The sequence below is a fragment of the Dermacentor andersoni genome, chromosome 6 (assembly GCF_023375885.2).
Source record: "Dermacentor andersoni chromosome 6, qqDerAnde1_hic_scaffold, whole genome shotgun sequence".
Classification (NCBI taxonomy): Eukaryota; Metazoa; Arthropoda; class Arachnida; order Ixodida; family Ixodidae; genus Dermacentor; species Dermacentor andersoni.
In genome coordinates this window covers 35,739,729-35,754,733 of record NC_092819.1, presented here as the reverse complement: position 1 = coordinate 35,754,733, position 15,005 = coordinate 35,739,729, and the positions used below count along the sequence as shown (strand labels likewise).

The window sequence follows — 15,005 nt, the reverse complement described above, 5'->3', positions numbered from 1 at the left end:
CAGTTCGACGCTCAAAGCTCGGAGAAGAGAGGGGGAAGGGGCAGTCTACAGCTCGACGCTCTAAGCTCGGAGAAGAGATGGGGGGAGTCTACGGTACCTCACGCTTCGTTTGCGCCGCCGAGGCGGCCAGGCCATCGCACCGGAGCTCGTCAGCAATTCTAACGAGCCGCTCTGGAGGCCGCCCTGATTAGCCGGCTTCAAGTGGCGCCTGCAGCACGCACGCCAATGAATATTTTCCAAGGATCTCGCGCCCCTTGCATATGAGAACAGCGACGCGCGCGCTCTCTCCGAGTCGCGTATATGATAATAACGGGCCGACCTTACTTCCCATTCTGCGCGCCAAACAATGCGAGGGTCAGCAAAAAAGGCCGCGGAGAGATGCTTGTCTGTGCCGGGACGCGCTGGTTACTGCGGAGTGAAGGCGGCGACAGATGTGCGAGGTAAACCGAATGCGCGGGAAGCGAAATAAAAGGCGCGAAGTGCGCAATTAGGTCCAGAAAGTGCGCGATAAGAATGATTTTTCCTGCGAGTGTGATTCGAACTTAAGCTGGCATTAGTGAAGGTACGGTGAGCTGAGTATCGCGTTGAGAGGATCGAAAAAAGTAAGATATAAGTGTACAGCGTTTTCGAAACAGCTTTCAAGGGCAAACAAAAAAGATAGAGACAACATTGTTGGGGGTCTATTAACTTTTTTTTAGCGTACAAGTCGCATATGCGCACACGTTACAAGGTTCAGAAGGAGGCCCCATAGTAAAGCCGTCTGTAGACCTCCTGTTAAACAATGTGTAAAATTCCGGCAGAACCCATCTCGGGATAAAGGTCGACGCTTATGTGAACGGCATTAAAGCTACTAATGCAGCGACACACCGTACTGCCACCCTAAGACACACGAAGTGGCAACCTCACTGCGTGGTACTACGATACGGCGTATTCTTTTGTAGCACTCCAGCCCAATTGAAATACCGTGGTACCCCTTTTATCCTGGCGGCAACTTCGTTGCAATGGCTCTCCATTAATCGAGCGCGCTCGATGTCTGTTGTGGACGGGGCGCTGGCTATGCTGGAGGATTGCCCAAGAATGTCAGGCACCATGTCCAGCAGCAACCCAAGTCGTGGGCTAGACCAGAATGCAGCCAACAGCAAGCTGTCTATTCGGCGCATACACAGTGGCCCTGAATAATGCTAATCCTGTTCCTGAATTCCTTAATAGTGCTAATCGCATTAAAGAATAAACACGGGTAAGCAACTAAAGCTTGAGCAGCAAAATACGAATATTCACACAAAGTGTTTGCACTGAATGATTAAGTCTTAGTAGTAGTTCGACGAAAGCAATGACGACAACGTCGTTGGGCAGTATCCCTACATTTATGCGGTACCTTATTTTGTATTTTTGCGCTCAATTTTATTGTTGACATGACGTTGTCGTTTTGAAAGCGTATAATGACACTTTCTTTTTCTTTCTTCGAGGGTGGGGGCGGCGGGGTGGGGGGGCACAACCTATGCATTGGACGGACGCACAGAAAGTCGGCAGAACCCAAAATTTCTACTGCTGCATAGGAATATAACAATATGAGATAAGGAAATGCCAAATGAGAATTGGATTCTTAAATGACGGGTCAATCATGAAACAAGAGCGCCTATTTAGCCGCGGAAGTACACTACACATAGATTATGCCTAAAAAAACGGCACGCAGACTACGTCACCAACGAAAATCTGCCACAGAACCTTATAGTTACAACACAGCATCACAAAAAAATCCTGGGCACGTTTATGCACATTCATACCAACGTATATTAGAGCTCGTGTGTGTGTGTTTTATGTGGATAAATAAGCGCCTGAATTGTCATCAAACGCGCTCGGGACTTGTTACTCCAGTTGCGCCGGACAGCCGCAGTTCACATCTTTCGGTATACGCACAGATCGCGACGTCCCGCCGACACCATGCATAGCAGCGGCGAAGCGGCGAGACCCCGCTCGCGCATACGGGACCGTTATCGCCCTCAGGTGGGGTTCGCTCTGCAGCCCGGCACGCAACGCAACGGCCGCGGTGACGGCGTTGTTTGCGCCGAGCCGTCGTCACCCAAAAAAGAACCAATAAAAACGCGGTGAGGAGGAGTGTTCCAAAGGTCTCCGTACGCGAGAGACTCGGCCGTTGAGGGAGCCCCGCCTCGGGACAGCTTAGATAAGGCTTTGCGGCGCCGAGAGTTCTTGGCCCGTTACGGAATTATTTCGACCGCTGCGAGTCGTTGACCAGACGGACAAAAACTCGACAGCTTTCCGCAAGCTACTATACGCTGTCGACGACGGGGAAACGAGCACTGAGACGGAGGACTTCGAGTGACAGCTGTAGCCGTGCGTCGCGATGGAATTCCTCCTAACCACGCTGCTGGGTGAGTGGTCACGAACGCGGTCTACGCCCTTGCGTTGAACGTTGGCCGCCATGGTACAGCCGCCTTCGTCGTCGAGCGTATGATGCGTGCAACAGCGCCGTCGCGTTACTGTTTGTTCTGCGAAAACACAATGGCCCTCATAACGTGGAGCAGCTGGTGTTCTTTGCTGTTATTGTATAGATACTAAAGGTAGGACAACACTAACGCCGATAATGTCACGTATACGTCGAAGCCTCTTCGGCTTTTCAATGTATAGGGCCTAAAAAGACGTTTTAAATTACTACTAGCAGTAACAAGCAACAATTCCTAGCGGTTACTGTAGACTAGTTAGCGTACTTCTTTCTTTCTTTCTTTTCTTCCCTGCATACCACAAATAAAACATGGCGCCTTGTTCCTTGCTCATTTAAGCAAAGGCGAAAACAAATTGACAACAAGAGTCCCTGGACGCAAAAACTCTTGTGGTATCTCCCCTGATTCGATGCAGTGTAAAAATTCGATAGGTTTATCACTGGATAGTTTGAACGTAAACCTAGCACGTCGGACGAGCTCACTTTGGGCGGCTTTACCTCCGCGGCGACTTGAACGTCAAGTTTAGGCTTGACGCTAACAAATGTGTCTCGAAGATTTCTGTACAGCAATAAGACAGCCCTTTGTCTCGTGAGTGTACAATGGATACTCTTTAGGAGGAACTTACATCCATACGAATATCCTATAGTAGCGAAAATGCAGAAGGGGAAAAATGGACAATAGACGCGTTACGCATGGCGGAAACGTTTACTCACAATAGATAAGGACTCGGGCGCGACTGCGTCCATGGCTTCCAGCGTTGTGAGTCACGCTTCTTGTGAAGCATCCGTGTCGATCTGCTTCACCTCGTTTTGCCGTCTTGCAGGCCTTATTGCCGTTGTCGCTGAAGTTACCGCTCAGGGTGCCGGTGGATACGACTTCAACGCCCAGAGCGAAGGGCAGCTAACCGGTGAGTTGCACCAACATTACTATCCAACCCTACATTTTTTTTTATTTTTTTTTTATGGAACGTGTGAGTGCACATTGAATCAAGACACATGCTGCAGCTACAAAACTGCAAGTCATCCTGTGCCAACCTGACTTTTTGACACATATATGTCTATATAATATTGGAGGGTCAAATGAAATAACTGATGCGCCTTCACAAAACGGTTGGAACAACCAGGGAATTCAGCACACAATCGCTGACTTTGATTTTAAGGTCAGATCGCAATGCTTGTTTCCAGGCTGCTTGGAAGATCATAGTCTGCAGTCAAAGTTGGCAATTTGATTTTGGGGTGTCAGACACACAAACTGTGTTTTTCGGCATCAGCGCGTCAGTTGTCCATATGCACGAACGAGGGAGTGCACTGTCTTAAACAAAGCAGCTGTGAAAGATAACTTTGCAATGTCTGGTGCACTGACAACCATGAAGACACAGAAGAACATCATTGTGTTCATCTTCGCAAAAATAACAATCGCCTGACGAGTACTTGTATATGTTCAATAGAAAGGCCATTGCGAAACGTTATTGTTAGAGATGCCCCTCTATATTTCGTAGAGACTACTTCAAGACCTTTGGCGATATGAAGCTTGTACTAAATTGGCTTGAGCGATAATATAAATGTGCAAAAAGATCGCTTCCTGGCATGCTATATAGAAATAGACGTGTTCAATGCCACATTGGACGAGTACAGTATACGCGCGTACAATATTCACAAGCTTGGGCACGGCGACTGTGAAACGTCGTATAATTTGTAAGTGATTCGAGCTTTAAAATCTTACCATTCTGGATCGCTCGGGAAGTCTCGTATACGTCGGACCACCTCGAGCGCAGTCGCTCCGAGCCTAACTTAAGCGCGCAGTGCCGCTTCAAAATTGTGAACAGTGTATAGCCTCATACAACTATCATGACATTGTTATTGACGCCAACTAGAATCTGCTGCACAAATTATTAAACAGTGTCAGGTCATTGCCCCGGACAATGAGTATACACATAGGCAACCAGTCATGATAGCATGCTGAAAAAAAAAAAAAAAACATTGCGACGTGTCGTGGCACTAGTATATACTAGTATATATTAGTTTCGGATTGAATTTCAACCTTTCAGCTGCTTGGGTGATGCGCGTTTTACCTTACAACGTACGTGTTACATGCCTCGTCATATCCAAGGAGGTTGGTTATATCGAAGGGGGTTTAAAATGGTTATATCTGTCCCATGTACGTACACTCAACCACAAAATTTTACGGAAGACGAAATCTGAGAAGAAGCTGAATATCTGCGCAGCCTCTCAACGCAGCCTATAGTATTCGCATTTACAGCCTCTATAGGATATGTGGTGCACATTGCGATGTGCGGTCTTACTGACTACTGTTGCAGCCTGCACGAAAGTTGAACGTTTTCTGAGATCCCGCGATCCGCAATCCAAGTGGCCCAGTGTACGTGCTGCGAACCTTTCGGGAAGATAAAGAAACATCATGTCGGCACGCAATAATCCTTTGCTCAAAATCCTACCACGTAACTCTTACTAATCGCGCTAGTTGAAGTACGATAGAAGGCATAAGCCGACAATGAAACAATTTCTTATTCTATACTACACTGTGCTTTTTCATTATTCCCGAAGAAATATTTAGATAAAATCTTCGAAGGAAACTTGTAGGAGTCATGTAGACGGCAAGGACACGCATGTCCGTCGCCACAGTTTTGCGCATGCGATGGGAAAGAAGCAGTTGTGGAGTTCGCAAAATCAACGACACTTTAAAGGGGCGCCAAAGAGAAAAATAAGTTAAGCTGTATAAGTAAATTGTCATTCTGCAATTCAAAATGAAAAAGAAAGAAACATCTACCGTAAGAGGAGGTTTGGTAAACCAGAAAAGACGCAAAAATAAAAGACGGATGGCCCGCCGCCGCCTCGAAGTTCTACGCCGTGACGTGATGAATTTTGACGGCGGCTGCATGTCCGGGCTTAGTTAATTGTTCATCGGTAAAGATGAGCAGAATCGTTCTCTAAAGGAGCCAAAAACTGAACATAGCTAGTTTAGAGAACCTTCACTAACTACTCCACAGCGGCACAAACACGAGAAAATTATTTTGAAACCCATGACGTCACAGTGGCGCAGTGGTGGCGTAGTTCCGGCGCGCAATCTTAACAAATTGAAATATAGGTTTTATTTTGTTGTTGTTGTTCTACTAATGAACTTCTTACTGTGAGATTAGCAAAACATAACGTTTGAAAGAACCTAGCTGGCGGTTTCACTCACTAACAGTGGGATTTTACTCATACATTGTGTCGCGCAGTCATCATGTCCTCAAGCAACCCAACAACGTGTTTAGAGACACATTTAAGGACACCTCAAAGACACACAGTGGCGTTTACCAGCGTCTCAAGACGCTTTCCACCGACGAAGGGTGATTGTACAGTGCACCAAGGGTGGTCAAGAGTTCTCTTCGCACACAATATCGAAGGCATTCGCATCCAATTGTCTCCACAGTGACATATTTTAAACGCAGAGCTCTCAATAATACCTATACCAAGAGAGTTGAAACTAAGAAATGCGTTGCCTCAGTTCAAAGTACCTCAACGGAAGACAGAGCTGCGGATGTACTTTCAAACTATGTGTCGGGTGAACTCGACCAAGTAGTGTGGTAGTAAAAAAAAAAAAACGTACTTAATGAAAGTATGGCCTCAAGGCCAGCTAAGGGATGAGGTTGAAAATATTGTCACGCTCACCTGGCACAGCGGGGAGCCTTAATCCGGCCTCCTACATGTAATAGAGGAGCGTGTGATATCACAGAATACCTGTTATATGAGGTGCCGTTCAGCCATGCCTGCAGTGGGCCGTGTTCGTCTTGCACGCCAGCTTTGGCTTAGGCGGCATGATGACGTTTAATATCGGTAGTAGCTGGGCAAGTTATTATTTACTTTATTTATTTATTTATTTATTTATTTATTTATTTATTTATTTATTTATTTATTTATTTATTTATTTATTTATTTGTATCATTAGGCGACAGCGTCTCAATCCTTATACTGAGGTTAGTTGTGGATCCATGCAGAAGTACAAAGGAGAATAAACGATGCAGACACGGGAACATTCATTCTTGTATTACATTAAAAGGACAAACTTCGTGATTAAGTAAAACAACTTTGTAATTAAGTGAAGCAACTTCGTGAGAAAACGTAAACAGAGAAAGGGAGAAATTTTGTCGCATTGGCAGCAGCTTGCGTCGCAAGCGCGACATCCTTTACTTTTAAAACAGGGACAGTTCTGTTGTGACGACAGCATATATCTGGCGTCGCGAGAGCACGCCAGTAAGCTTGCGTCGGAAACCTCTGCAGCATCTTGTCACTTCATCTGTCGTCTATTACGTATTGGTTTGACATATCTTTCCCGCACATGCAGGCCAGCTTTCACCCCTGCAAGTGGCCGGAATTTCGATGGTGGTCGTCGCATGCCTTGGTGCTGCGGTCGTGTCCATGTTCTTCTGCTACTACGTCTACAAGAAGAACAAGGAGAACCTCGCCTTGCCCAGATACTGAACCATGACGAGAAACGTCGGACGAGGGACGACCTTTTGATGTACATATATAGAACTACATAATCATTCTTTTCATGCGCAGCTTAAGCCTCCTTTCATCCTTTATTGTCTTTTCACCTGAATAAAGTTCCTTTTGTACGATTCAGTACGCCGAGCTTTGAAACGGTGATGGACGTCTATCACTCTACTAAAAAAATAAGTAGCAATGAATTGAATTCTGTGGTGTTACGTGCCAAAAACACGATTTGATTATCATACACGCCGTACCAGGAGACTCCGCTTTAATTTCGACCGCCAGGGAATCCTTAACGTGCCCCCAATGCACGGTACGAGGGCGTTCTTTCATTTAACTCGCATCGAAATGCGGCCGCCGCGCCCGTAATTCAATCCCGCAACCTCGAGATAGCATGGCCGCCTCCGAGTATGCTTTGAGGCAGCTTATACAAACATTGATGCTTATGTCAAACTAACACAAATTGAGCAAACAAAAATTTGCAACAATCCAGTCAAGTTGAACAGCATAAAGAAGTTGAAATAACCGATGTGGCTCAGGTCACGCGACGGCACTGGTCCCGTCCAAGTACGTACGCCATGCTTTTACGTAACGCATTACATGTAATTGACCAATTACATTATTGGTAGTTTTGTAATTGATCGATTACCTTTTTTACTCGGTAACGCTCACCGCAATTCAATTGCCTTGTTTTTTCTTCTTTTTTTCTGCAACTAGTTAGATTGTTGATGATTCCAGTTGTAACAGGCAACACAGCTAGCTTTTGAGCACTTGAACTATTAACAGTAGAACGCAAATGGTCGAGCCACGTAGAAGCCTCGCGGATGCGCACGTTCCGACAGTCAAACACCGGCGCTCTGTCAGCATTGTCGGCCCCGCATTCTGAATTTCGCGAATAGTAGCGCGTTTTTATGTGGCTCAATGGCGCCACCATGTCTGCGCGCTCATATTCAGTCAGTTTAAACCTAACAGTCAGGGGATGAACGAAGAAATTTTTGAAAATCAATGTGTGAAAGGCTGCAGAGGACGCACTAAAACAACCAGGCCAGCTCGTTCTATTCACGTTAGTTGTTCTATGTCGATGCAAGTCTGGAGGAAGCAACGTAAAAGTAATTTATTACGTTTTAGTAATTGTTCAGTTCATTTGGTGGGGCAGCATTTGCATGATCACTAGTGATCGATTGAATTTTGTGTAATGTGAGTAATTGTAACTTCTATTTGTTATATTTTGTGGTAACGTGTACAACTTTGGCTTCTATGCGCACAAACAGTTGCCGAAAATTCAATTTACGATTAATTACAGTGTCCTCCATCTCATATCCCTACAGAAGGCAATATTACAGTTCGCCCTTGACCATTCCTGCCTTTGCGGCTCTGCATTCAATGAGGTAGAACAAGTTCTGCCGCGGCTTCTAAAGCGAAGGCTTTACTAACCGCGTCCAGGCGAGTTTCGCCGTCGCCAGCAGTTTGATTTTCATTTGACCGCAGCTGCGCCGTAACCTTGGCAACGCATCACGTGACTCGCCGCGCCGAGCTCCGCCGTCGCCGCCGGGTCGGCGCATGCGCTCTCCGCAGCAGGGTCGCCGCCTGACCACGTGACTCGCCGCGCGCCTGGCCAGGCGTTGGACTGGCTAACCTAATCAACGCGAGCTTGGCCTTGGATGAGAGCGAGGCTGGGCCATAGGTGTTCTGTGGCTGGGCCGTCTTCTCTGAAGGTTGCGCGGGAGTGGGAGGCTTTGAGCCGTCGTCGCCAAGCGGCGTCTGACCATTCCGCGGATATCGCCCGGCGAACTGCTTCACTGGAGAGGGTCCGGAATGCAACAGGCGTTGCACCGTCGAGATCAATGTAGCGACCGCGTTCGCACCCTGTCAGTTTGTGCTTCGACGCTGCGCATGTTCGCGGCGTCTGTTTGCATGTCTAGCACTTGCGCTTTCTCTGTGGCACAACCGGTGTCGCACCGTCGAACGATGCGTGTCTAACCAAGCCTAATCACAGACATGTCTAGCCACCGACCAATGCACAGGCGCCATACCTGGCTTAACGATGATTGCCTACCTAAGTATAATAATTACAGCTAAATCGAAGGTTAACCAAGTGAAACCAAGAGTTAACCAGGTGAAACCAAGCTTTCGCTTTGCATATCCAGGGTTAGCTGGGCTAAGCCGCAGCTAATTTTTTTTTTAGAGCGAAGCTGTTTATGGCTAGCGTTCCCTGCATTTTTCGTGTCCGTCAACAAATCTGTGAGCAAAAACTATCATCATCAGCAATAGCTCGTGCCACTGCTCGCGCGTTCGTGTTCGTCGTCTTCCACAGCTGACTCAGTTACCGCTCATCATGCCAGCGTTCCCATACTGCCCCTCCCTCTGCGAAGGCGCTGACGACATTGCCCCATTGCCAGTAGGTGCGGTGATTTCGGCAACAAATTATTCGCCTCAGTATATCGCGATATGAAAACACGAACGTATATAACAAATGTATAACACTGATGAAAGCGGATGTATAAAAATCAATACCTGTGCGTACCTTTCGTCACGATGACCACCGAACAAAGACAATAAATGTGTTCGCACCTATGTTCAAAATTCTGTGTCACCTGTTTGTTGTGGAGGAGGAGGAGGAGGAGGAAAAAACTTTATTCTGGTCCTGTACAAGGTGTTGCCACCTGCCTGGCTAGTCCCATGTCGGGACCGGGAGGTCAAGCCTCCTAGCTCTATCACGGGCGTACTGGACAGCCAGGACTTGAGGGATATGATCTGAAGATCTGATCATTCCTAAAAACCGATTCCGGGAAATGCCAGGGCCGAGCGACCCACACTCCCAGAGCAGATGTTCAAGCGTGCATATCTCCTTTTCGCATGCTTTGCATAAAATATTCATGTCTGTAATGCCATACCATTCCTTTATTTGTGCAGGTGAATAATAAGACTGTGTTTGTAATTGCCTAAGTGTAACTGCTTGTGCTCTGTTTAGCCTATAGTGAGGGGGTGGAAACTCCCCCCTTTCCATGTAGTAATGTTTTGTAATTTCATTGTATGTAATGAGCGTATCTCTCTGTAGGTTCTCCAACCCAGCAGAATCAAAACCATATGTAAAAGCGGCCCGGTCTGTAAGGTCGCTGGCGACACTGTTGGCCGATTCATTTGGATTGACAGGAATGTCCTCAAGTGAACCAAGGTGTGCCGGGAACCAATAAATGTAACGTGTAACATTTGTTTGCATTTGGTTAATTATTCTAGCAGCCTGTGGGGCAATCTTTCCCCTGTGATACACAGCTTCGCTGGTCATCCACATCCCTGAGTGGAATGGCTCAGGATTTTTTTTCTTCGCAATTTAAGCTCAGGGTAGGCGGTTTCCATTTTGCTGAGAACAAGCGAAGAGAACGCTAGAGGCATAGCCTCCGAGATAAAAAAATAATAACAATCCGCACTATCGCAGCCATAGAGGAAGAGTCACAGTCACAGAGGTCATGCGAAACCATGCGTGTGTCTGTGGCGGTATTATGGAGTTGGACCGCGCGTAAATAACTACACTGCTTACCAGTCGATTTCCGACCAGTTTCACTACCACAAGGAATCGATGGTGCAACGCGGAGCCACTCATACATTTATTCTATCCCCCTTTTCAGTGTTTTCATGCAGAGCCACGCAGGGTGTGCGATGTGAATGACAAAAGTTCTGTGCATTCGCAAGCGACAAGGACAGAATGGATGTTGGCGAAATTTGTATTCATATATGTAGTGCAGCCGTGCAAGCAGCCTTTACCCATTATTTTGGCGACGGCTCACTCAGAAAACCAAGGGAATTTGCATCGTGGGAGAGCAAGTGTGAAAATGGTTCTTCGTTGGCATCATGGTTTGCTCGCGACAGCAGAACAAGTCAGGAAGAGACACGTATATATTATATATTTTTTTTATTACCCAACACCAGACATTCTAACACTGCGACAAATTTCCAAGTGCGCAAGGTTTTGTGTGTCTTCCGAGATAGCGCCGTTCCAAAGTTGCAAGTGATTGCAAGAGCGCGTCGCACCGTAAACGCGTCTGCCTGAATTCGCAGTGCCATCGTCAGCAGCGGAGCCGTACCAGTCGAAGCAAGCCGAAGAAAAATCCAAGCGGATTCGTGCTGTGGAGTTGGTCGAGTTGGTATTGTGACTGTTGACTGACGATTGCTGGCGGTGGTTCCGTGCCCATGTTCTCTCGATAAATAATGACGAATGGTTAGTATTCGTGTCATCGAGTTCGTGCACAGAGTGCTCACCTGACGAAAGGTATTCACCGATACACATACATGAAATGAGGATAAATGGCCTTATTGCTAACAAATTTACCATAATGCGACGTGTTCGGCATGCAGCGTTCACCATTGCACTTCCCATGAACTTGTAGTTTTAGCTTCTCAGTCATACTGCAACGCGACTAGTCTTTTGGTACTATATTGCTCGATGATAGCAACACGAACATCGATAACGCTATCTTCAACTTGTTTGTTCGTTATTTTTTAGCGACTAAATCTTTGCTTGTACAGGCAGCATCATTCGTCGTTCAGTTGTCAGATATTTTACTTGCATAAGCAGCTGTAGCTTGCGCCAGCATACATAGAATTATTTGCACTCTTGCAGCGTACACCTTCGATGGCCTGGTGGTGTTTGGACTTTTGGTGATTTGCACCTGCGCTTATATGCGCAGAGTTCCCCGGCTGAAGCAGTGGTTTCTTTCGGAGAAGAAGGGATTTTGGGGAGTATTTTACAAAGGTAAGAACAAAATTAAAAAGTTGCACTTCCAAATGAAGTAAAACCTGCTCCTTGGTGATGTGACTCTATTGCTTTGCTGAGGATGAAAAAAGGGGATCGTGGGTATATCATGATCTTAAATTAACTGACCATTTGCCGTTTATATTTTTGTGACTTGCGGGAAATGTGTTGCGATATGCCATTGCCGCATTCACGTAAATGCGGCTGCTAAAAGAGCAACAAGCTTTCGTTCACTCAAGGACGGCAGGAACTCAAATATGGCATATCCTGGTTTTTGTTGGAGTGTTAAGCGAAAAGTAAGCCCATATCATATTCATATATGATTAATATTGCTATATATCGTGACCACTTACTCACACAAGGCAGGCAGTGTTCATTAATTTCGTAACCACCTTCAATTATTCTTACCTTTTACAAAGGAACAAAACTTTCGGGACATATCAGGTTTAGCCTAATTATGAAAGTACTCTTTCAAGGTGCAAAAATCAGGAATGATAGGTTTCCACCCGTAAACATAAGACCCGAAAATGTTTCGTGCTTGTATAAAAGTGTGTGCTATGCAAACAAGACAGGTTCTCGGGAATATCCAGTAAACCATAAGGGCAAGTGAATTTTTGGAAAGAGCAACGCTTGCGCCATCTTACCCCTGTTGTGTTAATTTTTTTGTAAATGAATGAATGCTAAATAAAGATTGAGATCACTAGTATATGCTATGTGTCATCTAACTTTAGCAGGGACAAATTTAGTGCGTCTCAGTGTTTTTTTTTTTCGTGTCAGTTATTGTGTTTTGTTATTTTTTCCAGCATCAGTTATAGGTACACGACTGCACTTCTTCGTCTCTGTGAGCTGTGTCCTGGCTGGCTGTTACCTGCTTTTCATTAAGTGATTGGGAAAGAAAGAACTGTTGAAGATGCTTCTGTTTTGCCCGACCTGCTCCAACATTCTCATCGTAGAGGAAGGCCTCAATTGCTTTCGGTTTGCCTGCAACACATGTCCATACGTGCACAACATTAAGCAGAAGATGTCAAACCGCAAGTACCCACGGCTCAAGGATGTTGATGACGTGCTCGGAGGTGCTGCTGCGTGGGAGAATGTGGATTCAACTGAGGAAAAATGCCCCAAGTGCAGCCATAGCCGCGCCTATTTCATGCAGATTCAAACACGATCAGCCGATGAGCCCATGACTACATTCTACAAGTGCTGCAGTCCTCAGTGTGGGCATCAGTGGAGAGACTGACCACTTTCTTCTTTTCTTTTTTGTGTCTTGGATGAAATGCTGCATGCATATAACAGCAGCATGGTTTCTTTATGCTGCATTCTGCAAGAAAATAATATCTACAATATAACACAAGAAAATGGATATCCAGTAGTGGCACACATGGTGGTGTTGTGGTGCCTGTCATTCCTGAAGGAATTCATTAATGTTTTTGTCTCATTGGTCTATATGAGCTTATCGTGAATAAAGAAGGCTGTTTCAAGAAATTACATTTTTGTAAGGTTTGCCATGCTTTTATATGGTTAGTGATTAAAGGATATTGAAGTGTCATAGACTGCATGGGCAAGATGTATGCCTGGAATTTGTTTAATATATGTTGAAAATGTGAAGGGAAGTGTGTGCTAAGTCCTCTGCCTTCAATTTGTACCTTGCGGCCACTTACACATAAGCCTAGACGTTTTCAGCTGAGAGGATATGTCCAAAATGTGTGAAGGTTGAACAGAATTCATTGTGACCACAGTTCTTGATTACATCAGGTTGTATATTGTTATGTAAAGAACCGCAGGTGGTCCGAATTTCTGGAGCCCCCACACGGCATGCCTCATCATCAAATAATGGTTTTGGCACGTAAAACCTCATAATTTAATTATAGTCAGTGACAACCTATGAATGCATTGAAAAAATTGCAATTTGAATGCTTTGGAAAGTAAAATGCCATAATTTAATTCTTTATTTTCTTACGTGGCAGTGAAACCATGTTATAACAAAATTAGATGCACCAAGTTATGTGAACACTGTCAATGTAAAATATATTGCTTGTATCAAACTAAACATGAAACATACTCAATTCTAAGCAGGTACCACCTAACCATACCTATTTGCACTTCTGGCAGCCTTTACAGTGTCTGAAAATAAGCAACATTGAAGCGTTCTATTTTTGGCCGACAATACACTTAGCATCATCCTTGCGATTGTGTCACCACAGTAACTTCACAGCTGATGAAGCTTTAGAATAAATGATCATCTAGAGGGACACTAAAGTAATATATTAAGTCGAGCTTGGCACGGTAAAACCCCATAATTTTATTGATAGATTCTACATAGAAGAAGTCTATCATCGTTTTCTGTATGCCAACATATTGCTTTGTTGCATAGAATATTGCCACCAAAGGTTCCGCTGCTGGTCCTCAATGGATGAGTTGACATAATCTCCACGTAACCTACCTCTATGCCACTCAGCCAGTGCCGAAGTCACATGGGGGGCACCACTCTGATTTTCCATTTTCATCATTTCCTGTCTTATATAACCTCTGTTCTCACTACAAATGACGAATTCATTATTACAGAAGCCTAGTCTTTCAATCTAGCTCAGCACAATATTTTCCACCATATATTTCTGCAGCTGAAAGTACAAGATGCTTACCAAAAACCTCAAAATCGTGGCCGAATCTTGAAAGCGATCTGCGACGTTTGCAGAGTGCGCGTAGTGCCGGTAGCTTTGCATGCGCAGTGCTTTCGATATTTCGTTCGCGTTGACGCGAGAGATGCACGAAGGTCAATTCGATCGCTGCTGCTGCCGCGATTTCTAACTCCAGCATTTTGACAGCGAGTTTCCGCGGTCATCTAGCGAAATGTGCACGTTTGCCTGTGTGCACGTGACACCGTGCTGCTAATGTAGTTAACACACGTTGGCAGGCTAGTTGGTTTGAATCCATAATAGAATGCGTAAGCGCGACTGAAGGATGACGTAGAAACAGACACACTGAGACAGCACTGTCTCCGTGTCTTTTTCTTTCTACGTCCTCGTTCAGTCGCGCTGACACAATGTCATTGCTAATTTAGTTAGTAAGCGAATGTTTACAAATTTATACGTTATAGCTGTACTTCGTACAGCTATCTACTAATTTGCTATCGCAATCGGTGCTTCGCCTTTAGGGCGAAACTGCGACTTTTTTTATATATTACGACCAGGACTTTTGTTTTGAAGTGCTCTCATGAGCCCCTTACGCGATGTTTGGTTTGTTACGCTGAAGCTTGTGCCATCGCAGTGCTCGAGACAGCAGCTGACACGCACAGCATGGCTGGCGCGC

General features: G+C 45.4%; 2 protein-coding genes and 1 long non-coding RNA gene across 3 annotated transcripts; all 3 read left to right on the top strand.

Annotated features, from left to right (window-relative positions):
* Nucleotides 1-2,151: 2,151 nt before the first annotated feature.
* Nucleotides 2,152-7,081, top strand: LOC126521885 (uncharacterized). Its single transcript, XM_050170615.3, has 3 exons — nt 2,152-2,390; nt 3,283-3,366; nt 6,801-7,081. The coding sequence occupies exons 1-3, from the start codon at nt 2,363-2,365 to the stop codon at nt 6,935-6,937; spliced, it is 249 nt and encodes an 82-aa protein (XP_050026572.1). The 5' UTR covers nt 2,152-2,362; the 3' UTR covers nt 6,938-7,081.
* A 3,961-nt stretch (nt 7,082-11,042) lies between these two features.
* On the top strand, nt 11,043-12,611 carry LOC126521886 (uncharacterized). The gene is made up of 3 exons (XR_011895140.1): nt 11,043-11,165; nt 11,568-11,699; nt 12,503-12,611. It is a non-coding gene; the product is annotated as an uncharacterized lncRNA (long non-coding RNA).
* On the top strand, nt 12,610-12,936 carry LOC129382296 (DNA-directed RNA polymerase III subunit RPC10-like). The gene has a single exon (XM_055066085.2). The coding sequence runs from the start codon at nt 12,610-12,612 to the stop codon at nt 12,934-12,936; it is 327 nt and encodes a 108-aa protein (XP_054922060.2).
* Nucleotides 12,937-15,005: the final 2,069 nt, after the last annotated feature.